Source organism: Neopsephotus bourkii, unplaced genomic scaffold, assembly GCF_033783945.1.
Source record: "Neopsephotus bourkii isolate Nb327-2 ecotype Australia unplaced genomic scaffold, CSIRO-AGI_Nbou_v1 NB_335, whole genome shotgun sequence".
Lineage (NCBI taxonomy): Eukaryota > Metazoa > Chordata > Aves > Psittaciformes > Psittacidae > Neopsephotus > Neopsephotus bourkii.
The window spans coordinates 203,528-229,058 of NW_026900841.1; the positions used below are offsets into that span (position 1 = coordinate 203,528).

The following is a 25,531-nucleotide window of genomic DNA, read 5'->3' on the forward strand; positions in this document are numbered from 1 at the left end:
AGACTTGCGCATTTCCAAACAAAAATTCAATTAAATAAGCTGATCTCCTCCTCTAGAATAACTCTTCTGTTCACCTCTGATGAAGGTACTGATTTCTTTTTGTTGTTGTAGTTGCTGTTCTGCTTTAGAAAAGTACACGCCACTCAGGAGCTTAGTTCTGAAAGTCTGAGACCATTATAACCCTAAAATGAATGCTGCAAGTCTTGTTTCTGAAAAGTTATTTAGGACATTTAAAATGTAATTAAAATGAGAAAAAAGGATGCTCTAGGAAAGCTTATCTCTATTGCAGAAGGGGTCTTTCAAGGGATCTTTGAAGGGTTTTTTGTTTTGTTTTTTAATACTGTGTGAGCCGAGGCAGAAAGGAGGTTCAGGGTCTGTGCCTTTGTTTAGGTGCTCAAATACAGTAGGCATAGTTATTACAAAATAGTAAGACATGCCTCTAGATACTTACACAAAGCAACACAAGATAGGTTTGCTTTGAATGTTTTCAGTACATAATCATAGCTATATGATTTTTTGACGGATATTTAAAACTAAAACTATGACAGCAACTGTGGTCAAAGAATTTTGCATTAGTTACTATGCTTTGAACACTTTAATACATCATTGCTGTTACATTTCCTAGAAGTTTTGCATTTAGAAAGACCTTTACTATATTAACAACTACTTTAATAAATAGGTCTTCCATGTTGTGGATTGCTCTTACATATATGGGGGAAAGTTTTATTTTAAAAATGCTTGGTGAATATCTCAGTGTCATGAAATTTTTTGCTGGAGCCACAAAATACACTTATCTTCAGCATCTAGAGCTATTTTTAAAAGTGCTGGTATAGGATGTTCTCAGGTAAAAGCTTTGAATACAAAATCATTTTTATAGCTGCATCTTTGTCTCTGAATTTTAATAAATGCAATTTGTTTTTATAAGGTCAATTGTTGGAATGACTATGTATAATCAAGCAACACAAGAGATTGCAAAGCCTTCAGAGCTGTTAACCAGTGTAAGAGCCTATATGACAGTCCTCCAGTCAATAGAAAATTATGTACAGATCGACATCACACGAGTATTTAACAATGTTCTGCTTCAGCAAACCCAGCATTTAGATAGTCATGGTGAGCCAACCATTACCAGTCTGTACACAAATTGGTAAGTAATTTATACAAACACTTGTAACAATTTTTTTTTTTTTTAATAAAATATTTGCAATTGGAGAAGTGGAGTTTGAAATGTTCTTAAATTTCCAACTTGAGTTTACTTCTCCCATTACCTTATAAAGCACTTCAGGGTTTGCATGTTGTGAAATGTATGTTTTATAGGGGGGAAATGTAGAGTAAGATACAGATAACAGTTGAACTATGAAAGTAAAACTTCAGTCTACAGGCTTTGCTATCCATTTTCACACAAATACACTTCACCTCTATACAGTATCTGTGAACATGTGTCTTTTCATCTAAAACTTCTTCCCTTTCTGCCAAGGTATTTGGAAACTTTGCTACGGCAAGTCAGCAATGGTCACATAGCCTATTTTCCAGCCATGAAAGCATTTGTGAATTTGCCTACAGAAAATGAACTGACATTTAATGCTGAGGAGTACTCTGACATATCAGGTAAACTTGAATATTTCTACTGAATGCGAGGGATAGTTACCCTGTGCTTGAGTATTTGGAATAACAGCTACTGTTAGAGCATTCTATTACAGAGAGCATTTCGTAACCTTCAGTAGTATTTTAAATACTTTTTATTCTTGCTGCCTCGATGTCTCAAGGGGGTTTGCTTTTCCTTTTGATCAAAGTATGGTTGTTGCATTTATTTTATATAGATGGGCCTAAGATGTGTTGTTGGCTGCTGCTTCAGTTCTATATGTTACAAGTTCTCGTATCTGAAGTTCTGTTTTGTGGTAAAATACTTTTGCAGTTAAAATATAAGTGCTAGATAAATCATGAGCATCAAATAATTGAAGGAATGTTTGAAGTAGAACATTTTGTTTTATTTCTCAGAAATGAGAGCCCTTTCTGAACTTCTGGGACCATATGGCATGAAGTTCCTAAGTGAAAGTCTGATGTGGCACATTTCGTCACAGGTTGCTGAGCTTAAGGTAACCTTGGGAAGATGGTGGGTGGGAAGGCGAGTAGTTGCCTGGTTAAGCTTCCTTTAGGATATTCCATAGCTGTGTTTCTGCAGTCCATCTTTGTGAAATGACTGCATCAAGCAAACAGATAAAGCTGTGAATTTTACTCTTTGTAGTACACTTGCATGTGTATTTGGGTATCGCAGAGTCTTCAACAGGTGAACGGACAGGACATCATGCAGGCTCTGTTGATTTCTACCTTGCATACCCTAAGTTAGGAGTAAGGTCTCTTTGTATCACCAGTAGGAAGAGACAGGCTTTTCAAGATCTCCAGGCACTTGTGAAGCACCTGATCAAGTCTTGATTCTCAAAAATTAGCATGAAAATCTCACGCGTCAGTCATCTATAAGGACTTACTTTCTTTCCCGTGTGTGTTAGCACCTGCAGTTCAGTTTGCATGGATGGGAGACTTCAGGTCTTTTTTCTTTGTTATTTTTCCTTGGGTTTAGATACATCTTTTGCTCTGGCTGGGGTATATCAATTTATTATAATTGTCTGTATTCTGATAAATAATAACCTGATTATCTCAGCAACACTAACAAATGATAAACTTGGTACTATGAAAAAATACGGGAAGTATGGACATGTCAGGGAAGCTAGTTGCATGTATACTCAGAACAGCAAACAATGACAAAGGAAGCACTTGGTGCCTCTTTAATTAACTTTTTTTGGGAAGAGGTTTTAATAGATTTAATAACATGTACTACTATCCCCAGACAGTCATACTATAAAATTGTCACTAAGCGTGTATTTGCTTTTGGTTGGCTTTAGTGCCGTTTCTGAATTAAATTCCAAGATGTTATTGCAGCTCATAATTTTTAATTTATTTAAACCCTTATTACAATAAGGGCATTTTTGTAATGATTCATACGCGCTGTTTTAAAAATACACAGAATGGTTGGTCTGGAAGGGACCTTAAAGCTCTTCCAGTTCCAACCCCCCTCAATGGGCAGGCACACCTCACACTAGACCACGCCACCCAAGGCTCAGCCCAATCTGGCCTTGAACTCTATGATGGATGGAGCATTCACAGTTTCCTTGGGCATCCCGTTCCAGTGCCTCACCACCTTCACAGTAAAGAGCTTCTTCCTTATTTCTAACCTGAATTTCCTCTGTTTAAGTTTAAACCCCTTGTTCTGTCACTATAGTCCCTGATGAAGAGTCCCTCTCCAGCATCCTTGTAGGCCCGCTTCAGATATTGGAAGGCTGCTATGACGTCTCCATGCAGCATTCCCTCCTCCAGGCTGAAGAATTCCAACTCTCTCAGCCTCTCTTCATATGAGAGGTGCTTGAGTCCCCTTATCATGCTCATGGCCTCCACTGGCTTGCTCCAACAGCTCTATGTCCTTCTTATGTTGAGAACACCAGAACTGCACACAATACTCCAAGTGAGGTCTCACAAGAGCAGAGTAGAAGGGCAGGATCACCTCCTTCGACCTGCTGGTCACGCTTCTTTTGATGCAGCCCAGGATGCGGTTGGCTTTCTGGGGTATGAGCACACACTGCTGGCTCATGTTCAGTTCAGAATGCTTAAGAGATCTAATGAACCTTCTTTTTTTTCTTCAACATTTATTATTACTAACATACTGGGCCTTTAAAGGTGTGTGGTTTTAATATATCCAATTTTAGAATTTCAAAGGTCTTGTTTTCTCTGTAAACACTGTGAATTTCAGTGCTGCTGAGTCGCTAGGATGTAGGATGCCCTAAGTGATTTGAAGCCTTTATTCAGTGTTACAGCTCAAGGAAAGGGGCTGTTCATGTTTTCCAAGCCACTGCAGAAGAGTGTGCAGATACCTGAATGACCAGCAAGCCAGGGCAGTTGATTACAGTCCAATTTTTGAGTTTCAGGATAAGACTTTCCAGGTGACACCACTGGTTTTACAGTTAAATTCTGTAACTCCCGGTCATGCATAAATTGATATCTGTCGCATTTCAAGTAGAACACAAAGCCATTGGGTAGCTGTTAGTTGGCTGCTGCTGTGTTTCATAGAATCACAGACTGGTTTGGGTTGGAAGGAACCTTAAAAGCTCATCCAGTTCTAACCCCCCACAAGGGACAGGGACACCTTCCACTAGAGCAGGTTGCTCCAGGCCCCTGTGTCCAACTTGGCCTTGAACACTGCCAGGGATGGGGCAGCCACAGCTTCTCTGGGCATCCTGTGCCAGTGCCTCAGTACCCTCACAGGGTACTCACTGCTTCCTTGCAGCTGACGCGAATCTCCCCTGTTTACTTTTGAAGGCAAGTGTTTGTCCACTCCCTGTGGAGTTGTCATACATCCTCAAAACCAGCACGACTGATACTGTAGATCCTTTTTTTTTTTTTTTTTTTAAAAAGCAACTTTAAGTGTTCTTCTTGTGCTTTTTTTTCTGGTGCTGCTCAGGATAAGTGGAACATAATGCACACGACTACATATTTGGAGAGAAAAAATTAAGTAATAAAATGTTCGTCTGTTTGGCTGAGATGCATTTGGCTTAGCAAAAAAGCACTGAGAAACATCTGTGTTCAGGAGAAGGAAGCAACAAGAGGATAGAATAGGGAATTTATTAAGAGTAGGGTTCAACATGCTTGGTTTGCTTCCTGCTGTGGGACCAGGTGTTGGTTTTATTTCTGAAGTTTAAGACTGGGGCAAGGAGAGAAAGTTTGCCTTATTTAAGTAACTACTCAAACTGTATTCAGCCCATTCCTTTTAAACCTTAAACTAATATGCTGGTAAAGCTGAAAGCTTGACTCAGTAACAGTGTGTGTGGGGTGTTGTCTTCAGTCTTGCATTCTAGAGAGCTTTGTGGGATTTAAATTAAACATGACACATCTGCCAACTTCCGATACATTAGTTGGCTTGAAATTGCCCATCTTTATTTCAGTGCACACCAGTCTCACTTTGGCTTTCAGCATAGAATTACGTCTTTTGTGTCTGCGTGCACATGTGCACACGTTCTTGGAGTTGGCTAGTTTGCTGTGTCTTGTATAGGTTACTTCTGTCCTTGCTTCTCACTGAAGACAAGAAAAATAAAAGTGGGAAGACAGGGTGGATTATGAGTACATTTGAGCATATGGTAATAGCACAACCATGACACAATGAGGTCTGTGCTGTTGGACAGATTTGCTTTGCACAGGCTGCTTGATTGGGAGATTGGGGTAACCATAGACTACCACTGCTTTCATAGCAGCATTATAATTGAAGTTGCATTGCTTTTTACTCTTTCCGTAGTCATAGGAATACTTAATCTAAAATTAATTTCCCTGCTTGCTAGTTGCTAGGTTCTGCCCTGTTTTCAGTGTGGATTGAAGTGAAATAAAATAAAACTATTAAAGCAGGTAGAACTATCACAGATCAGACACTCTTGGATCCTTAGCAGTAGGTTTGTGCAGCTATGTCTTCTATTAGATTTTTATATGATATATCTTATGTTGCATGCTTATAGTGGCCTATGTGTTTGATGTACATCAGATTCTTCCTGATCCCTCTTCATTGCTCCTTTTGTGCTGCCTGGTAATTAAGATATATGGGAATCCACCTACTTGAAAAAGAAAACTATTAATAATCACTTTGAAGGATCACCCCCAATCCAGAATATCTTGTTCTCTTCCTCTATCTTTCAGTTCTTTTCTGTTGATACTGTTTAGTATACAAAGCACTCAAATGAAAGGAAACACTTCATTTAATGCTCAAAAACACACAAGATACCTACATTTTCTTGACTGCTGGCTGTCCTCTACCTAAACAGAGATAATGTTTTCCATTTCTGAAATAGAATACTTTGCGTTCAAACTCAGAAATATTTATCTGTAAGAATAAAGTACTATTTCTTGCTTCAAGAGGTTTAAAAATACTACTTGGCAAAACGTCAGTTCCTCAGTTAGCAAGAAACCCATTTTGGATCTGACATTTTATAGATGTGATTATGCAATCTCTGTAATTTAAATTTAAATCTGATACATATTTGGAGAATGATCTTAGGAAATTTATTGCATTTACCCCAAGTGGCATGAATGAGAGCACTTACAAATTGGAAACAGACGTGCGTTTTCTTTTGGTCAAACTGACATGAAGAATATTGCACTTGAATTCAGCTGTTTCAGGCAAAGGTGTTGGAACTTGAATGAATGTCTTTGATCTTATTTTACATTATAGTGGAAGAAAATGTCAAGTAAACTGCACTAAGATGTAACAATCTGACTCTTACATTCTTAATGCCTTTTTTCAACTTTACCACCATTAAATTTCTAATCCTTACAGCATAACTAGTGAAAAGAGCAATCCAGAAGAATGGATTATTTTGTGAATCTGTATATTTATTGATATATGTATACTTTTCTTATAAAAAGCTGAACAGCGTGAGGATATGTTGACTTGTTTCACTGAGCTTCAGTTCCTTGCTTTAAGAAGTTCTACACATTGTTGAATATAAATATCATGTTCCAAGGAGTATCTGCATTTTATTTCAGAGCTTGCTTTTGTGTCGAGTAGTGCCTAGTGGTAATACTGATATTTTAGTCCCATTGGAAAACATCTGTATTCCATGAGTTTGGTTGTCTCTGTGCCAGACTGAAATATCCTACAGAGTTTATTTATCCTTTTAACATGCTGAAATGTATACCTGACCTGAATCCTTTCTTCTTAGAAACTTGTGGTGGAGAATGTTGAAGTTCTCACACAAATGAGGACCAGCTTTGACAAGCCAGACCAGATGGCAGCACTCTTTAAAAGATTATCATGTGGGTAACTAGCAGGGTCCTAATAAGGGTACAGAATTGGGTTTTTATCTTGCTCTTTGTAAAGCAAATAAGAAAAATTGCATTCTCTGTATTAGGTTTACAAAAACACCAAAAAAAAAAAAAGCGCAGTCATATAAATCAGTGCATCTTTTATAAATTTTCTAGTCTTTTCATATACAGACAAAATGAGGTTTAGTGTTAATTAGTGCTAATTTAGTTAATGAGATTTAGTGTTAATTAGAGCATTATAGTAGCGGTGAGCTTTGAGTGTCTTTTCAGGGATTATAACACGTAGCTGTAACAGCAGTAATCCGCAGACGAGGTGCATGGTTGTAGAAAACAAATATAAAACACAGGCTTTCTTGACACAGGTTTCTCTTCTGACTGCAACACAGTGTAAATTACTGCATTCTTTTTAAGGGCTTTAACAGGTAATTAACATAAACATTTTAAATGAAAATAATAATTATTGTAGACATTTTTGGCCTCAAGAAAACACAGAACTGATGTTAGCATCCAGTATTGTCAGCTGTGTGTAAGGGGGCTCATTCCAATAAGTGGTTAACAGTGGTATTCTGAAAATCTTGTTGTCAACTCAGCTATAAAAACTTGCTTTAGCACTGTTTATTTTAGCTCTTTTAAGGAATGCCATTGTTTCAGTACCTTTCCTTTTTCAGTATTTTGGTGAATGCTTTCTTTCTGGTTTTTTAATTACTGAGCTTGTAAGGATCAACATGTTCTTGTTCACTGTTGTTCTCTTTTCTCTTCAGCTGTTGATAGTGTTCTGAAGAGAATGACGATTATTGGTGTTATCTTGTCTTTTCGGTCCTTGGCACAGGAAGCACTTAGAGATGTAAGAAATAACTGAATATGTTCTGAATAAGTTTCATTGGGTTTAATGGAATTATAGGGTATTTGAAGCTTCACTATTTAGAAATTCTACCTCTTAAGAGGTTGGCATGTGGGTAAAATGGCAATACTCAGGCATAACTGAACTGTAAACTGGAAGTTGGGGATGGGAGAATTTCTTTTTTGAGTACTGTTCAGAGAAATGTTACGTTAAAACATACAGGTTTTAGTTCGAGCATGCCTCAGTGTTTTCTGTGTTTAGTACCTCTTAAAAGCTTTCATTTCCCTTTGTTTACAAACAGCTTGATTTTGTGTTTATTAGGCTTTAATGTCTTAAATCTAAAACCAAATTAATGTGTAAAATAAAAACCCCAAAAAATTCTAGTCCAGTAAGATAATGGTAGTGTCTAATTGATCAATAACATGGGAAGTATTTTTTCTCATTCTGTGTTTGTCTCTCTTAGGTCTTATCCTACCACATTCCTTTCCTTGTAAGTTCCATCGAGGACTTTAAGGATCACATTCCAAGAGAGACTGACATGAAGGTAATGTTTGGCCTAGAGGGTGATGGAGTCATTTTTGGAGCTTATTGAAAATACTTAAGGGGCAAGACTTGCATGCTTACTGTGAAAAATCAAGAAACAAAGAACACCCTTTTCTTACAAGCAGCTAAGTAGTTTTGCATCTGTAGCCTCCTACTGTTCTGGGGAATAAAACCCAACAAATTACTGATAGGGTAAGCGCGAGTCTCTGGTTGTGACCACATTTGAAAACTTTGATGGAAAGAACGAAGAACAGAATTTATTATGACTAAGTGATATAAGAGAACAACACTGAGCTGCTTTCTACTGTGAGCAGCGTAACTGGTAAAACTAGATGTTTCAAGGACCCTGTGGTTGGAGCTCTATGTGTGTAATAGCTGCAAGTCTGATTTTGACATTAAATTAAAAATTTGTGTGAACTCACTGTCTAAAATGTTTGGAAAAAAAGTTAGCAGGCTAACCCAGATGCGTTGCTTCTGATTGGTAGCATGTTTCCATCCAGAAACCCGTGCCAGTACATCCCATGGCTCTTGGAGACGTACGCACAGTACCTGCAGCCTAGCTGATTTTTAATCTGTTACTGTTATATGGCCTATGAAGGTTTGCAGGCTTCTTAATGGTAATGGTATCATGGCAGTTTGATTTGCGGAAAATGGGTAGTGGGATATACATTGTGCAACTCTTGATTCACTTCCACAGAAACAAGTTTTAGGAGTCTGCTCTTGAACAAAAGTATGGGTTTTGAGCAATGGAATATATTGTTATTCCTGAAGTTCAGGTTTACATGTTGCAGCATACTCTTGAGGAAAGAAACTGCAGTTCTCTTAGGTATGAAGATTCACTAAATAGAAAACATCTTTCCCCTTTGTAAAAGTTCAAGTCTGTTATTGTAGCCCTCATGATTTCAGAAGAGGGTTTGGCAATCTGTCTGAAAATGAGTCGGAGATTGCATGAAAAATGTAAGTTACTGAAACTTCGTGTGTGCTATTTCTTTCCAAAATATTGTCATGTGCTCTTTGAAACTCGCAATGCTGATAAATCAGCCATAAATATTTGATGTGCCAGAAAAGATTGGAATTCATGTGATAGTAGAGGAATACTTTGGAAATGCAATGGAAAATTAAACTTACAGGATACTGGCTGATGATCTCATGGTAAAAATTGTATCTGAATTATGTAAGTTCCTTTCCACTTCTCAGCCTTTTTGTAATTCTTACCTTTGGTTACAGGGAAAATCACTGATCACCAAAGCATCCTGTTCCATTATTGAACTTGAGGAATCAGTATGCAAAAGAAATTAGAAGGGAAATTCACTGCTTGCTTTGCTTGACATTTTTAGAAAGACCTCCACACCTCCTACTAGACACTCTCTGGTATCAAAGGGGTGCTGAAAGATACGGTGGGGTCAAGGCTGTAACACTAATCATTGAAGGCAGTATTTTACCATTGATATTTTTAAGCTGATGCTAACTGATCACTTGAAACATCTCAGTGGATCTCTGAAGATACCACTGAACTCATTTGTGTCAGCAGATATGAAAAAGTATACTACTTGCTGCTTCTCTTCTGGAAGTCACTGGAACAACTGGATGGGGAAAAAAAGCTATCTAACTGTAAATTAAACCATGCTGAGAACTGTTCTCTGCTTTGTAGCACCTAGTTGTCTCTGCTTCATGTAGTATCTGGCTGTTGGCCTTCTCTGGGACTGCTGTAGTTCTGCTGTGATTTCTGAATATACTTACTTTGTGTGTGTATGTTTCCTAGTTCCAAGTGTCTCAAATAAATGACTGCTGTGGTACTATCCACCAGGCTGGTTGCGTGATACCAACCACAGATGTCATGTCTTGCAGTGTGGCATGATGCCATGTAAGCTTGTTTGAGAGTACACAGCTTGCTGGATAACATTGGAGGACTGTGCATGGAGAAGGAGCCAAACCTATGTAATCTTGTCCATAGTGCCTGCTGGGAATACTGGGAACTCTTGACATGTGCTACCCAGCCACTCTGCCCAAGCTTTGTCTTGAAAACATCCTGTTGGAAGGGCCAGAGCTGTGCTATGAGCCTGCTAACAATTAAGCCCTGTGGCCAATCAGGAGCTCATTGAGCTTTCTCCTGGCCTTGTCTCATACAGCAGTACAATTGTAGGCAACAAAGGCTTCTTTCGGGACAGTAAATCAGGGTTGGGTTTTTTTCACTTAAATGGAAGCGTGTCAACAGACAGATCTTTATAAGGCTTTGTACAATATACAACTTACAGGGCTAATTGCCCAGTAAGTTGTAATTGGGCATATTTTAGGATTTAATAATTTCCTATGTACTGAATTTACCAGGCAGAGTGTAAATAGCTTTAAAGCTGTTGATGGAATCAATACTTGTTACGAAATGTTATTTTTATTTTCATATCTAATGAATATATCTTATGAAGTCTTATTCTTATTTTGGTGTCCCTGAAACTTACAATTTCGGGTTAACTGGTGAAATGGGGGTTTCTTTTGTTTACTTGGGGGTTTTAATATTAAATTATTGGAATGTCTACACAGGCTTTTAGACACAGGCTTGCATTTGTTCCACTCTTGCTCATTAACCACTTCGTTGTGAATTAGCTCCTGTCCAGATGCTCTGTAATTATTTTGATGCAGGACCCTACCCAGGCTAATATATGCCCTGCTCGTGGCATAGCATTTACTAAGCAATACTATGTACTTTTCATATCAGAACTGGTCCTTGAGCAGCCAGGCTAAAGCACACAGATAAGGTTAGTCTGCACAATATCTCCTATATGCAGCTGATAGAGCTATATGTGAGGATTTATGCGCAAAGTATAACACGTCTCAAATACAAGACACATTGCTTACGTTCCCTGTAGTCTTCTGTAATTGGTATAAAGTTGCGTTTTTCAGAGATTCTGCTGAACTACAGCTTCAGGTACATTGTCCAGTATGTAAATTGGGAAAAGAGAAGTGTGTGGAACATTTGTTAATGGCAATAAAAGATACAGCCTGGGATGCGCTGTGGAAAATGGAATAAATTTCAAGATGTTATTGTTAGGGCCATGTAGAGTCTAATTCTTGGCACTTGGAATTCCTGGACACTGAATCTATATGAAATTTGAATGTTGTAAGATTTCTGCCTCACTTTTTCACCAGATTGTCTTTTGTTTTTGTCTAAAAATGCTGTATTTGCAGATGTTAGCCGATAGTTTAGATCTAGTAAAGAAAACACGTTGGTTTCTTTTGAACAGTAAAGAAATATGTAGAAATGGCTGATTCAAAGTCAAGATGTTTGCTTTAGAGGTAGTGTTGAGAATTATACAAGCTTTGTTTGGCTTGACAAAAAGAAAATCTAATACTCAAAGTACTAAAAAGTACTCAAAAGTAAAAAATACTCAAAGTACTGACCCAGCTGTTCAATGTAGGTTAGAAACAACAAAAATCTAGAGTCTCTTTACCTTCATATAGCCAAGTTTCTGCAATTCCTCTGTGCCTCAGACACTAACATGAACGTTTTAAACATGACAGAGTGATCACATGTACACAAAAGCATTCAGTTTTGTACTTATCTTTCTTCTGGTCCTCAGGTGGCAATGAATGTATATGAACTGTCATCAGCTGCTGGATTGCCTTGTGAGATTGATCCTGCCTTGGTTGTAGCACTGTCTTCCCAAAAATCAGGTAGGAAGTTCCAAATTAAAAAATGTGTTAGAATAGAGGGAGGAAAAAAAAAATGCAGTAAGGCACAGAAATTTCAGATGCTGGGAGGAGACATCTGTATCTTGAGTCCTTTATATTCCATTAGACTTTTTAAATGGCAGAAGAACATGGTTTGTGCCTGCTGCTTACTGATGTGTTAGCTTGAGGATCTTCTCAACTACATCCAAATTAACTTGACCTAGAAATACGTAACGGGTACATGTTGAAATTGTTCAATAGCTAATGGTGGAAACTGCTGTAATCTAAGGATAATGAAAATAGGACGCTATTGTGAATAGGTATGGATATGATTAGTTTTGTTATAGATGTGTAATAGGTCTGTGTCAGGTAAGTAGATACTGGGAGCTGAAATGCCAGAGTGCTGCTCTTCATGAACTTCGCAACACTGTTATGCAAGTGTTAACATGGAGCTGACAAGGGGAAACATGGTAAAATAAACATATTAGTGTTCTAACATGTATAGTGCTTCTTCTCACTCACTTTAAAGCACCACTGTCTAAATTTTTCAGTTTTGTTTACTCTGGCAGGTTTGAAGGCATGAATTAAGACTCTTAAGTGCTCTTTGACAGTCTTCAGACTTTTTTACCTTATTGCTTTTTTTTTTTTTCCCCTCTGTGTGTAATGGAAAGTTAATGTTATTATCAGATCATGAATGCTGTTTTTTCTTGCTTTAATAGTAGATCTTTTGTGAGCAGAAGGCACTGCTAATTTCAAGCAGCATTTTAATATTCAAACTTGAATGTCAAGCACAATTTCTTTGTGTACCTCAAAAAAAAAAATTATTTTATATAGATTATGTGCATAATATAAGTAAGTGTCTCTTTGTAAGATAACTAGAATCTGAAATGGCATTTAAAATAGATTATTTTCACTGTGGCTTAGCTGTGAAATGTTTAAGCTGGGTGAAAAAGGGAATTTCTGTGTATTTTCATGATGGGTTATGAGCTCATATTTTGATTCTTACCTTTGCAGTTTGAGGTATTTGGTTTTTAGTAATTGGGTTTACACAGATTTACACAGGTACTGTATTTCACCAACTGTTGACTTTTTCTGAAAGTAATCTCATGCTTGTGCCTGGTGATGCTGCTGTTCTTGAAAACAAGGTTTTAGTGTGAATTGAGGTGAGTGCGTATCACCTTCTGCTCATTTACCAAAGAGAGAATGCCAGAGTAATGCTCACCTCAAAGCATATGAAAAAATACCATTCTGCTCAGCCTAGTAAAATCTTAGTAACTAAATTGTTAGAAGTGTTAGGGTGGTAGCAGCTTGCCTTCTTTCTTATGGATAACAAACTGGAAATTTTTAAAGGTCTGCCCTGTGTTTTTTGGCAAGACTGACATAATATTCCTCCTTTCACAATACAAACACTGAGTTTGTTGTTCTTGGGTTTAAATTTCAGTTTTGTCAAAATTTTACATTCTAAATTTCCTGCAGTTGAAAGGAAATACTGCAAACTACTTTTTTAATTAAAGAGCTTTATCGGTTTTGTTTTTTAGAAAACATTAGTCCAGAAGAAGAATATAAGATTGCTTGCCTTCTCATGGTCTTCGTGGCGGTCTCCTTGCCGACTTTGGCTAGTAATGTGATGTCTCAGTATAGCCCTGCCATTGAAGGTAATGTGGATTCGGCTACATATTTGCTGTGATGGTTTCTTCATAATAGTCCTGGTAGTTTATTTCATATGTTTGCTTTAAATATTTAATTATGTTCTGTAATGAATAAAATGTAACAGCCAGTTAAATTAGACCTTATCCAGGAAAGTTCGTCTGAAAGTTACTTTAAAAAGCATTTACTCAACTCTTATTTAAGGTAACTTTATATGAAAAACAAGTCTTCCACTTGAAATTATAAGAACAGTCAAAAAACTGTAGGGGGCAGTCTCATCCTAGTGTGTGGAATTGCTAGAGTATACATTCCACACTGATTATTGTGAGACTTACTATGTAATAGTATAGATGTTTGAGTAATCTTTACATTGGCTTTGGGCCAGTCATACGAGGAATCTTTCCTATATTTAATACACTGTTCATATTAGTGAGCATAAATTTTTAAAACAGAATCTGGAAGGTGAAAGCTGTATATAACAGAATTATATCCTAAGAGTAGGTCAACTTCCTTATGAAAAATAAAATCTTTGCCTCAAGGAAATTCTTTGCATGTAATCCACAAGAAAATGTTCTCTTTCAGACAAAATTAAGTTGAAAAAAAGGACTGACAAAGCTGTTCCAACACACACAAAAGTCACCTTTGAGTTGTCTAAGCTATTTTCTTTGTGATGTGTATCACAGCTTGCATGAAAGACCATGTTGCATCCATTTATTGGGTACAGCATTTTTTTTTTCTACTACTTTTTTTTTCCTTCAGGTTGCATTATTTTTAATCCAGTCAAAATTTAGCTCTCAAAGAACGTCTGAACTTCTGAAAACTTAAAGTACCAGAACTTCTGAAAGCCGTCTATGGCACTTAGTGTAACATGAAAAACATATTTTTTGAGAGACCCAAGACTGTTTTCTTAAATGGGGGTTAACTGTATTCTTCACTTTGAGAGATTAGGGATCTGTTAACTCCAAATGAACTTGATTTAAGAGCATATCTCTTAAATACTACTACTTCATAGTTTTGTGAAATAAATCCCCTGGAAGCACTTCGTGGCACCAGTTTCTCCTTCAAGAGCATACCTACTGCAGAGTCTCAAAACTGGCCAGGGGGACAGTACTAAAGGTTTTTAACAGTGATTACATTTTCACATTCAGCTCTCCGCATCTCACATAAGTAAGGTTCTCCAACAGGTAAGAACTCATGCAGGCTTGTCTTCCCCAGGCTCTCCTCTCTTCCAAAGATCATCTTAGCCCTCAGGTTCTTAGCAGGCTGAAACAACATACAATTCTTATCTTCTGTCTGTTTTGTATCATGTAGCTTAAATATTCCAGTTTCTGTGATTTTATTTACATGCAGTAACTTAACATGAAGTCAGGTAAAGCCTTGTTTTTGAGTGGGTTCTTAAAGTACAGTTGTTAAGATCTCAAAACTGTGACTGGAGAGAAGTAACATCTAGAACTCAAACAAGCCTGTGTTAGGAGTTGCTACTGGTTTTAATACATGTGGCCTCTGTATTACGGAATTCTTTCCTGAGTGGGCTCTTTTCTATTGAGAGGAAAGAGTCTGGCAAAAGGAATGCATAAAATCTGTTCACTCTACAAAACTAACTGAACAAATGGTATAGACCTTGTCAGTCCTGCCTGCCTTGCATAAGACTACTTTTTCTTGTGTTCTGCCCTTATTGTAGAACACTTGGCTTTAGATGCTTAATATGGATGCTGTTTCCAGAATGAGAACTTCATAAATGCTGCTTTTTATGAAGTAAATTCCCTGGAGAAACCCTGAATTTGTCCATGAACAAGTCACGGATTTGAAGGAGTTTCAGCCTTCTAATCTGGCAAGCATACCTCCCAAATACAAACAGTTCTTGGATAGCTTCAGTAGTGTCTGTGTTCTCTCTGCCTACTTCAAGATTAAGCCTGTTTGTTCTACTAACTCCAGATAAAGGCTCAGACTCTTTTGTTCCCAGTAAGAAATCTGAACTGCTAGTCAAACGTCAGGCTAGAGAACTAATTTGTTGTCTAGAGGCTAGAATATAACCCTGGTCTGCAAGAGACATAGTTGTTTCTAAATACTTGAAACCTGTTGGAAGACAGCAGTTCCTCAGCTGAATTCCCCTGCATGCTACAGTCTGAGACATAAAAAATGAAGTCACTTAAAAAAAGCCAGCCACTTCAAAAACAAATTCAAATTTAAATCAGCAGAATTAAGCACTACAGGTGTTCTTGAATGATGGAAAGGGATTCTGTGATTCTTTTTTGGGCTAGTTTATTCATGCAGCAATATTTAATTAAAAATAGGAGATGAAATAGGAGTATCAACTGGGGGGGGGGGGAAACAAGGGGGACTGCTGGTGGAGATCCATAGAGATCTTCATTGGGACCTAGTAATCAGCATATTCATAGGCAGCCGGAACAGGGGCTGAAGAGTGAGGTGAGAAAATGTTGGTGTCCTATAAAGTTATTGAGGGTATTAGAGGAGTGAAGAGCTGCAGGTAGATATTATGATGCTGAGTAAATTGGGCAGTACAATGACGGAAAAAATTAATTTTCAGTAACAATTTCATGTGTAGAGTGGTGGGGTCTAGCTGACCTTGTTGTTTAAGTGGGATTTTGGAGTTAAGATAAATGACTGAATGAAAAAGGGTTCAGTGCTCAGCAGGGGTCAGAAAAAACTGGTAAGAACCAGCAGTGCTTGTGTGCATGAATATTTGTTAGCTCCTTCAGAAACCACCTTTTTTCCATATGCTAGTGCTGTCACAAGGTACTTGCCCAGGTGTTTATTAGTTTTGTTTTAACTTGGTAGATTTGGCTTAACTTTGCCTGGAAGGGATACCTCCTGAGGAGCAGTTGTTCTGCTCTATTTGAAAACTGGTATAATAATAATCTCCCAGGCCTCTGAAGCCTGGGTGAATTTTAGGCAAGATGTTATGCATGGCAATGAGCAATTCAACAATTTTGTTCTCCAGTTCCTGTAGGTGTCTTTGGTGAGTGCTGTCTGAGCATCATGCCATGTTCATCTACATAGAGGAAAGAAAAATAGCCAATTTAGCTTGAAAAAGTCCTGCTTGCCACTTGGCTTTTTAGTCTAGTCAAGTGGTAATACTCTTAAGTTTTGTAGAAGACAAATAATCCTCCTAGATACTATTTTTCCTAATTTCTAAAAACCACAGGGATCTTTGTCAAGTTGTTGTGACCATTACAGCATTCAGAAGGGAGATCTGTACTTCCGTAGTTTAACTGTTGCCAAGTTCAGTGTGAAAGAGCACTTTGCTCCTGTTGTGTAAGATGCTAAACATTTATCTTTCATTGTGATAAGTTCATTTATTTTTCCATGATGTTTTCCAAAGCATACTGTTACTTTCAAGCATAATGCTGAGGTAATTTGTTTATTTTTTTGTTCAGGGCATTGCAACAACATTCATTGCTTGGCAAAAGCTATCAACCAGATTGCTGCAGCATTATTTACCATACACAAGGGAAGCATTGAAGACCGTCTGAAAGAATTTTTGGCCGTATGTATAACTTCATTTCTAGAGCTACCCTGTCCAAAAAGAGGGGAACAAATTCTCGCCCCCTTATGCCCCTATCCATACATAATCTGTCATGAAATTATCCATGTGTGTGTGTCATGGCAAATGTTAGCTTTACAGTGGCAATCAGCCATGAGTAATCTTAATCACAAAGGCATACTATAAAGGTTTAGATTAGCATGAATGATTATTAATTAACCAGCATTTGCTCCAATAACAGTACTGCTTCATAATGTCTGTCATGTTACTTAGTTTCCTGTTGTTACAGATGGCAGAGAAACTAAAGTTATTGAATAACAAAGTGGTGATTTTTGGCTAGGAGAAAATCAGGTGTGAGTAAGCTTTTGGTCTGACAATAGGGTAAAATTCATATCTTAACAAGAAAAGTATCTGTTGACTTCAGGAAGTATTTGAAATTCAAGCAGAAAATGTAATGCTAATTTGAGTTGTAAATGTAATTGCTAATCTGGGTTTGGTGCACAAGAGAGAATCATATTATTAATGCAGGTCAATATGTAGATTAAATTGAGTAGCAGTCCTTTAGCAATAGTCAGCTGTGTGGGATGTTGGAAGGTATCAGTAGCAAATCAGTACAAGTGTCATAATTTTTATTTTAATATAATCTTTAGTATTTTAGCGTATACTGGCTCTTACATTATGTGGTCCTTGATTGGAAAAAGAAATGTACAGTGCATATAGAATCAAGATTCTGTCTAGCAGACTTTTTCACGTGATGGGTTGGACTCTTTAGTTCACTTTTTTCAAGGAAGGTAACTCCAGAGTGGCTCTTGAGTTTGTACCTTTTGACATGTCTGCCCTTCTGAAACAGTAACCCTCTGATAGCAGGATGTTATGGGGATACTTGGGAAGAGGAATTTGTATGCTTCAGAGAAGGTTAAAAATCAAAGCTGCTGAAATCCTTAGTGATGCTTAGAAAAAAAAAAATCAAACCCTTTAGATGGTGGGAATGCATTTGCAATATTTTTTTGTGTGTGCTGGTAGAAACAGAATTTTTCAAGTGGCTCTTTATTAGTCAGTACTCAAAGGGACACTAAAGGCTAAAACAGCAGCTTCACTTGAATTTCTAAAAATTACTAGTGATCTTGAGTGATTCTTGATTTTTGCTGTTTGGCCTTGAAATGTGAAAAAATATCACCTCCCTCTTCATTTTAGGTGCCTCACACACTTAAGAGGGTGGGATAATGGAAACTTTATGTCCCTAGAAGTCCACATAAATACATTTTTTTTCCTTTTTTTTAATTCTACTTAAAAGGCTCTTTCACTCATTGCATTTTGTAAAAAAACAAAACCTTTTGCCGTTGACCTTGTCTAATATAACTGCTGGCTGTAAAGGATGAAAGACAAATGGTTGTGTTGAGTTGCATGCATTTGACAAGTGAAGAAAACCAGTATAGTTCCATGTGATTTAAAGACTTTTGGTATGAGGTTTGCATTTTTTCAGTGTTTATGAACTGGTTTCAGACCACTGCTTTTAGTGCACAGACCATGACTTGATCCTTCGGATATTTTGTTAATCTTTCTTTTCTAGCACCTTTTATATATCACTTGCTGTTAATCTGAAGTAGAACATGTGTCTCAGGAGGAAAATGTACTGCAGGAGATGATCCACCTTCCTGTCAAAGTTAATTAAATATAGAAAAGAATGATATCTGCAAATGACCTAGTTTACCATATTCTGTCACCCTGAACTTGTAAATATCTAAGTACGTGTTAGAAGTTTCTAGGATATCTTCTGAAACTAGTATTTGTAGGGTTGCTCACGGTCTGATAAAATACTGTCCATTTACATTTGGGATGACATTTCCTCAGTTGAAAATACAGCTTAGGAAGTAGAACTCAATCCTCTATTGCAAAATGAGTTTAACTTCAAACAGTTAGAACTTCAGTCTCTTCAAAATTTATGAAAATGCAGTAAGTTTACCTGCTTATTGGGAACGACACAAGAAGCAAGGTCTTGATCCTATAGGAGTTCTATCATTGATTTCAATAGACTTAGTAATGGTCAACCAGTGATTACAGTGAACAGTTCTTCACAATTAATTCTGTCACTTTTTCTATTAGAATAGCATATACTTGTAATGATAGCACTACTAGAAATAAACAAAAATGGCTCACTGAGACTAAAGCTTGGTGATTGTTCGTGTGCTCAGGCTTACTGTCCTTGGTTGTTGCTAGTACAGCTCAGCATCCATTGGCTGGGATATTGGTTTCTTTAGAAAGATAATTGTGTGTGTGTAAGAAAACAACAGAAACTGATCAACACATTGTTTTATTCCTTTAAAATACGCATTTCACGTAGCTTGCATCATCTAGTCTACTGAAGATTGGCCAGGAGACAGACAAAACTACTACGAGGAACAGAGAATCTGTTTACCTACTACTAGACATGGTAAGTGTTTGTTTTACTTGTGTTACTAACTGAAGGAGCAGGCTCTGCATTGCATCATTTAACAAGGAGGGATTGGGTGGCTGTAGCTCATGAACCAGTAGAAATAATTGTCATTCTTCCCAGCATTCTAATGTCAGGAATTAATATTTTTGATTCCCCCAACACAGGCACACATTTGTATCTTTGTTGCCTAGAACATTGTATTGCATTGTTCAGATCATTTTCATTGTTCACTTAGTACATACAATATTAAAATGAAATTTCACATACAGGAAGCACTGTTCAGAGTGTGTGGGAGAGAAACCTCTCTGTTCAGAGGTTTTCCTTTCAGTATTCTGTATCTTCTGGAAATGGCAGAAGTGCTGTATATGCTGGAAAGCTAGATGACTATCTTTGAGAAGCAGTGAGTTTGTAGCACTGTGTTTCTCCCCAGCATTTAAACTTTGTGTTATTTCTTTCATGTTGTGAAACATGAGTGGTGGTGCGGTGCAGACCAGAAGTATCTGCATGAAATAGATTACCAGCAGCAGGCAGTGGAAGGTGTTCTACAAAACCTTGTATTTCTGGTGTGTTTCAGATTGTGCAGGAGTCTCCCTTCCTAACAATGGATCTCTTGGAGTCTTGCTTCCCATACGTCTTGCTCAGAAATGCATACCATGCTGTCTACAAACAAAGTGTCACATCCTCTGCCTAAGGATCTACTTAGTGGAGATAAGACATAGCACGCTTCTGTGTGGCCTCAGTTTTATCTGTAAACTGTGGAGCTATTTACTTCATGACCTGATGAACAGTTTTGTGGATTACCAACTTTTTTCCATAAAGTTGTATTTCTGATCAGTGGTTTCTTATTATGGTTGTACTGCAAAATATAAGCTTGGTTGATTTTTAGGTTGCACATTCATGGAAAATCTTTTTTCTCACTACTTTATTTTATTTTTTAAACTTTAGAGCATCAGTTATGTTTAAAAGATACTACTTCTGCTATATGTTTTTTGATATTGATCATGCAAAACAAAAATTGCTTGTTTATTTCCCAGAAGAAAAATGTATTTAGTGATTATTTTAGATAGTGTAGCTTTCATCTGTGTGTAAATTATTTCATATAGGGAGAGTTATAATCTTGTACCTATTGTTCTTATTGAAAACAAATATTGGATGTGTATTTCTGTGAAGTAATTACAGCATTTCTAGCTTTATTTTGAAACATTCACCAATCTACATACTGACACTATCTAACATTACAAATGCTCTAGGACCTGCTTATCCTCCCAACAGATCCTCTCCCAGTATTCTTAAACAACAGCAAGTGGTGTTGTTTGTATAAAGCATAGTGGAATTTTTCTTTTTAACTAACTTCTGTGGTGCCCTGTTGGCATTAACACTACCATTGTACCCTGCTGTATAATAAACATTCTTACACAGTTATCACATGTTGATAAAATGTTAGCCCTTAACCACTTTTTATATGTTTTAAATTTTTGAAATTCAAGTGTACCTTCCATAACATACAATAAACACTAGACTGTATTATCTGTAGGTGAATTATTTTTAATATAAATGTTATCCTAGTATTTTAAGCTTAAACTGTACTGTTCATTGATTTATATCTCACAGTTCATTAAATATCAATCCTTAGAGCTTTTATGCGAAGGCTTCTTTTAATCCTTCCCCTTTTGGCTTCTGCGATAGTGAATCTTGTAAAAAGTTGGAAGAAGGAACTAAAAACAATGTAAAAAGTGTCAGTTTAGTGCCATTGTTCTTTGAATCTTAATTTTGCATAATGAAGTGAGAAAAAGCTTTATACAGTATGTAGTGATGCCAGTTGTACCCATACAAATAAGTGTATTGTTAAATTACAAAACTTGAAACAATTATAAAACAGGAGATTGTTGCTAAAAGTGTAACATCAGGCATTCTTGAAGCAGATGTACCATAGGCCTTTTTCTGTCAGTGGTGCAAATTGGCATGCAGGAGAGCACTGGCTCATTTAGCCTGAAAGCTGACCAGATGGTTGTGCTCTTTAATCCACAGCATATAAAAGCAATGTGTTTCTCAGCAGGCTCTGGACATTGTATAGAGCTCCTGTTCCTGATGCAATTTCTGTGCATGCTGGTAACTTTTTCTGTTATGAAAGAGCTGTAGTGTGCTCAGTTACAATAGCTTCCTCTGTCCAGAGGAAGAAAGCACTGGAATAAAATTGTCCTAAGGAAGTAAGACAGTACATCTATATTTTTTCTAATCAATGTATTTTATGTTATAACCATGGAGTTGTTTTTAAATTGATAATTTTGTACCATAACAAATAAGTTTGCTCATAAAGAACTTAGGTCAAAAGCAAGACTTGAGAGTTCTAGTCTGTAATATTTATGATCTAATATGTTCAAATGTCTTGATTTTAATTGTAATGTATCCTTTTGTGGAAAAATAATGCCTATTTCAGGACTGACTCTTGAAAAACTCAGCTTTAAGAAATAGCCTACTTTGTGTCTTTAATCTTTCTAAGTACAAAGCAGTTGTGTTTGGTCATTGATCTCAGGGCCCTGTCAGCTTTCCACTAACTGAGGTATCACTGAACTAAGCCTAGAAAATAGGTGATCTCTGACAAACAGGTAATGAGTGCAGAATCTCTGCAAGAAGCTGCTTCTAACACAGATGAGATTAGTCATGAACCTTTTAGATTCAGTAGTTCCTGCAGGATCGCTGACATGATTTTTGCTATGCTGCCTGGCACACAAATGCCTAAGATGATGCCTTTCTAAACCACCCTTCCTGCAAGAACTGGGAGCACTCTCAGCACTGAACCAGGAAAGGGGGAAGGGAAACGGGGAGAATTGTGTGGACTCCACCATGTCTTGGTTGGTTTTAGAAAGGAGTTCGGGTAGAGGTCGAAGGGTGTCCTTGCTTCTTATTCTGTGCCGTATTTCTGTTGTTTCTGGTTTCAGCTGAGCTACTACAGAGCTATTTAGGGTTCAGCCCATCAAGCATAGTCCTCAAGTCAAACTTGTGTCCATGCCCTACAGAAACGGTAATAAGTCTTCTAAACCAAGTTTGTTGGGGAAGAAGGTAGAGAAGGAATTCTTCCTCCAGAGCCAGCAACACCGTGTCCACAACTTAGTAAGTTCAACTGCTGGCATAGTACATTGAGTCATCTTAGGTGGCCTTTGGTGCCTTTCCAGAAGTGTTTGTCATTCCTGGAGCATGAAGCAGGGACGGCTGAGCTGGGCCCATATGGAGACACTTTGGATCAAATGTCTACCCATGGGGGAGAGCTCTGCCTCACCTAAGAGGGAGCATGGAAGAATAATGTCCTGTTGCTGCCCAGAAAGCTATTTTTATAACTGAAGAAGACGTGTGAATCAGGACAAAATATTGCCAGTGAAAACAAGGGCTACTCTTAATACTTTGTTGCTGTAGCTATTTGTTCTCTAGATATGAAAAGGAGTTGGTAACCAGACTGGAGACTCTTGGATTAGACTGGCTTTGATGCACTGGGGAATGGCATTCTCCCCATAAAATGTTGACATGAGGCTGGTGATTTGAGGAAAGATAGCAGTCTTCTTCAGCAGGTCATCATGGACTTGTACGACTTCAGAGCTTATGCATTCCAGATTCAAGAGTTCTTGACAGTAAATACGCCTTACCTCTCAACTGTATTTTTGCCAAAAGTTTCCCTGGTCCTGGGGTGTAGCATTTGTGTTTCAGACTAAAATGCTCTCAGTTACTTACCAGTAGCTTTAAAACTCTCTTGAGTTTGGCTGTGTCTGAACTAACACTGTTTTTTGGTGAATGGCTCCATCAAGCAGAAGCGAACTCAGGGCAAACATCTTTTAACTGTAATACACTTCAGATACTACAGAAGTAATTTATGGTAGTTGCATTCACTTAAGGACTGAATGAATACAGGGAAACTGCTTTCATGTCAGTCCTCGTGGCTAGCCCTGAAACACCAACACAGCTGGCTGTGCAGAGCAAGGTAACTTAAAAGACAGCCACATGTTTGGTTTCATGGATAAGGACCACACTTTTACATGTTGTCAAATAACCAGTTTTCAAAAATATGAAGTTCTGGTTTTCTTTGTTTCAAGTACAGTTTTTGAATCATTTCTGATAAAGGTCAATCCTCCCCTGAAATAACAAGTTTTCACTTGAACTGACCCAGTCTTGTAAACTTTTGTTCTTCGTCATGCTATAAAGTCTGTAAGTATTTGTACTATCACAGAACAAAATGAAAATGGCCTCCTGACCTGTGTGCAAAACGATATTCATTTGCTGTTAGTTGTGCTGTTCCTAGTGCTACTAGGTCAAAATGACTTGCTCCCTGGATATAGTATCAGTGTGTCTTACACGGTTCTGTAATAGAAAATATTGGTATTAGAATGAAAAGCCTGTGTTGAACTTGCCATAACACAAAGGGATTTGAGTAGTTTGAGGTGAACTCAATGGAGCCAGTGCGGAGGGCAAAAGACTTGGAAAGAGCAGCATTGTTTCTAAATAAAAATTGAATTATAATGTATAATTAGGACACAGCAGACCAACAAGGAAACCATTCCTTGCACAGGAGAAGTAAAACCAAGAATGTACTGTAAATTACTTTTGTGATAATTATGGCAATAGAAAAGGAATGAAAAGGGGAGTAAGGGGAGAGTTGAAAGTGGCGCTAAGCGTGCTCAGAAAAGTTGGGGAAGATGCTCAGTGACTCTCAGTCCGTTTAGTAATTCTGAACTTGTCTTTGACACTTCATGGATTCAGTCTATATTGAAATCCCAGATGCCAGAATTGCATTTAAAATTCTTGGGTGTCATCTGTTTTCCACTCTGTACAAAAGGCATTCAGCTTTAGGATCATTTAAATAAGGGCAAAGGATGCTGAAAGGGTAAAACTTTGAGTAAGGCACCTTAGCATGTGTTTGCTAAGATGGAGTCAACAAGGCTGGGCATAAACATCTCATGCCTGTTACCGTGAAATACTGAAGATGGTCTGTGCTGTTTGGATTTGGTTCTATTTATGTTTCTATTTATTATTAAATGCAAGATGCCGAGAATGATGGTTAGTGTTACAGTGAGACCAGGTGGGTGAAACAGTTCATCTCAGCAGTTTATTTGGATAACAGAGTACTTCAAATAGCCAAAAAGCAGCTGAGAAAATGAGCTGAGCCTCTGACACTTGCTTTAGAGGTGACTTTCTTCAGGAAATAATTGTACCTCTATTCTCGTAACGATTCTGTTTTGAATGCCAAGAAAATAGGTGAATTTGCACCTAGTTAAAGTTCAGAGGGAAACCATAGTGACAAGACTCTAATAATGCATTTGTCATATAATACTAATTGTTTGCTGGCTAATCTGTGGTGGCACAGGCGCTGGTTGAAAGTTGTCAACCATTTGCTAAGGGCTGTGTGGGATCAGAGTTCATCTGGGTTTAATTGGTCACTTCAGCTGGTGGAGATGGACACCATCCCATGTGGATTGTACTGGCCGAGCTGACACTAGCATAGCTGCAGTAGGTATCAGATGCCCTTGAACAAGGATCCTGGAGCATTTCAAGCCAACATCACTTTAGAGCTGCTTAAAATCCCAGATCCAAGCAGCAAAAAGGAGTTGTGTCTTGATGTTCTAATTTCCCAGGAAGGTGATGGGGTGGAGAACAGTGAGTAAAGACATAGACTCTGGGATGGTGCTTAGGTACCTGGACCTCAACTTCTAGGTCTGCATGAAACTAAAGCCACTTATAACCCCTGAGGACCATCTTTAAACCATGATACATGCTGCTGGATGCTGGAGCATGTGGGTAGTTGCAAAAGCACTGGAGCTGAGAAGCAAAGCAGGGAAAATGTGCTGCCTTCTCCCTGAGGAAAGCTAGCAATAAACCATCCTGCAGTATTGGAAAATCTCTTCCTCTAAACTTGTGTTCGAATGATACCAGCGTGCTGACAAGACACCCCTGCCATCAGATGAGGAACTCACCAGGTGTTTAATTAGTTCTTGGCAAGCAGGTAAAATAAGTAAGCTTTTCGAAGTCACAAAACCTTGATGAGGTTTGTTCCTGACCA

General features: G+C 37.8%; 1 protein-coding gene and 1 long non-coding RNA gene across 7 annotated transcripts in view; one reads left to right on the plus strand and one right to left on the minus strand.

The window, feature by feature from the left end:
* Positions 1-21,122, plus strand: part of NCKAP1 (NCK associated protein 1) — a 61,100-nt gene extending 39,978 nt beyond the window's left edge. For all 6 annotated transcript variants that reach the window (XM_061348037.1, XM_061348038.1, XM_061348041.1 and 3 more), the window contains 11 exons: positions 926-1,144; positions 1,475-1,605; positions 1,996-2,093; positions 6,750-6,843; positions 7,614-7,696; positions 8,157-8,237; positions 11,812-11,905; positions 13,441-13,557; positions 16,948-17,057; positions 19,396-19,485; positions 20,063-21,122. In XM_061348037.1, coding sequence (XP_061204021.1) covers positions 926-1,144; positions 1,475-1,605; positions 1,996-2,093; positions 6,750-6,843; positions 7,614-7,696; positions 8,157-8,237; positions 11,812-11,905; positions 13,441-13,557; positions 16,948-17,057; positions 19,396-19,485; positions 20,063-20,179 — 1,234 coding nt within the window. In that variant the 3' untranslated portion in view covers positions 20,180-21,122. The remainder of the gene's footprint in view (positions 1-925; positions 1,145-1,474; positions 1,606-1,995; positions 2,094-6,749; positions 6,844-7,613; positions 7,697-8,156; positions 8,238-11,811; positions 11,906-13,440; positions 13,558-16,947; positions 17,058-19,395; positions 19,486-20,062) is intronic.
* Positions 1-25,531, minus strand: part of LOC133209409 (uncharacterized) — a 360,513-nt gene that overhangs the window by 60,875 nt on the left and 274,107 nt on the right. The window lies entirely within an intron of this gene.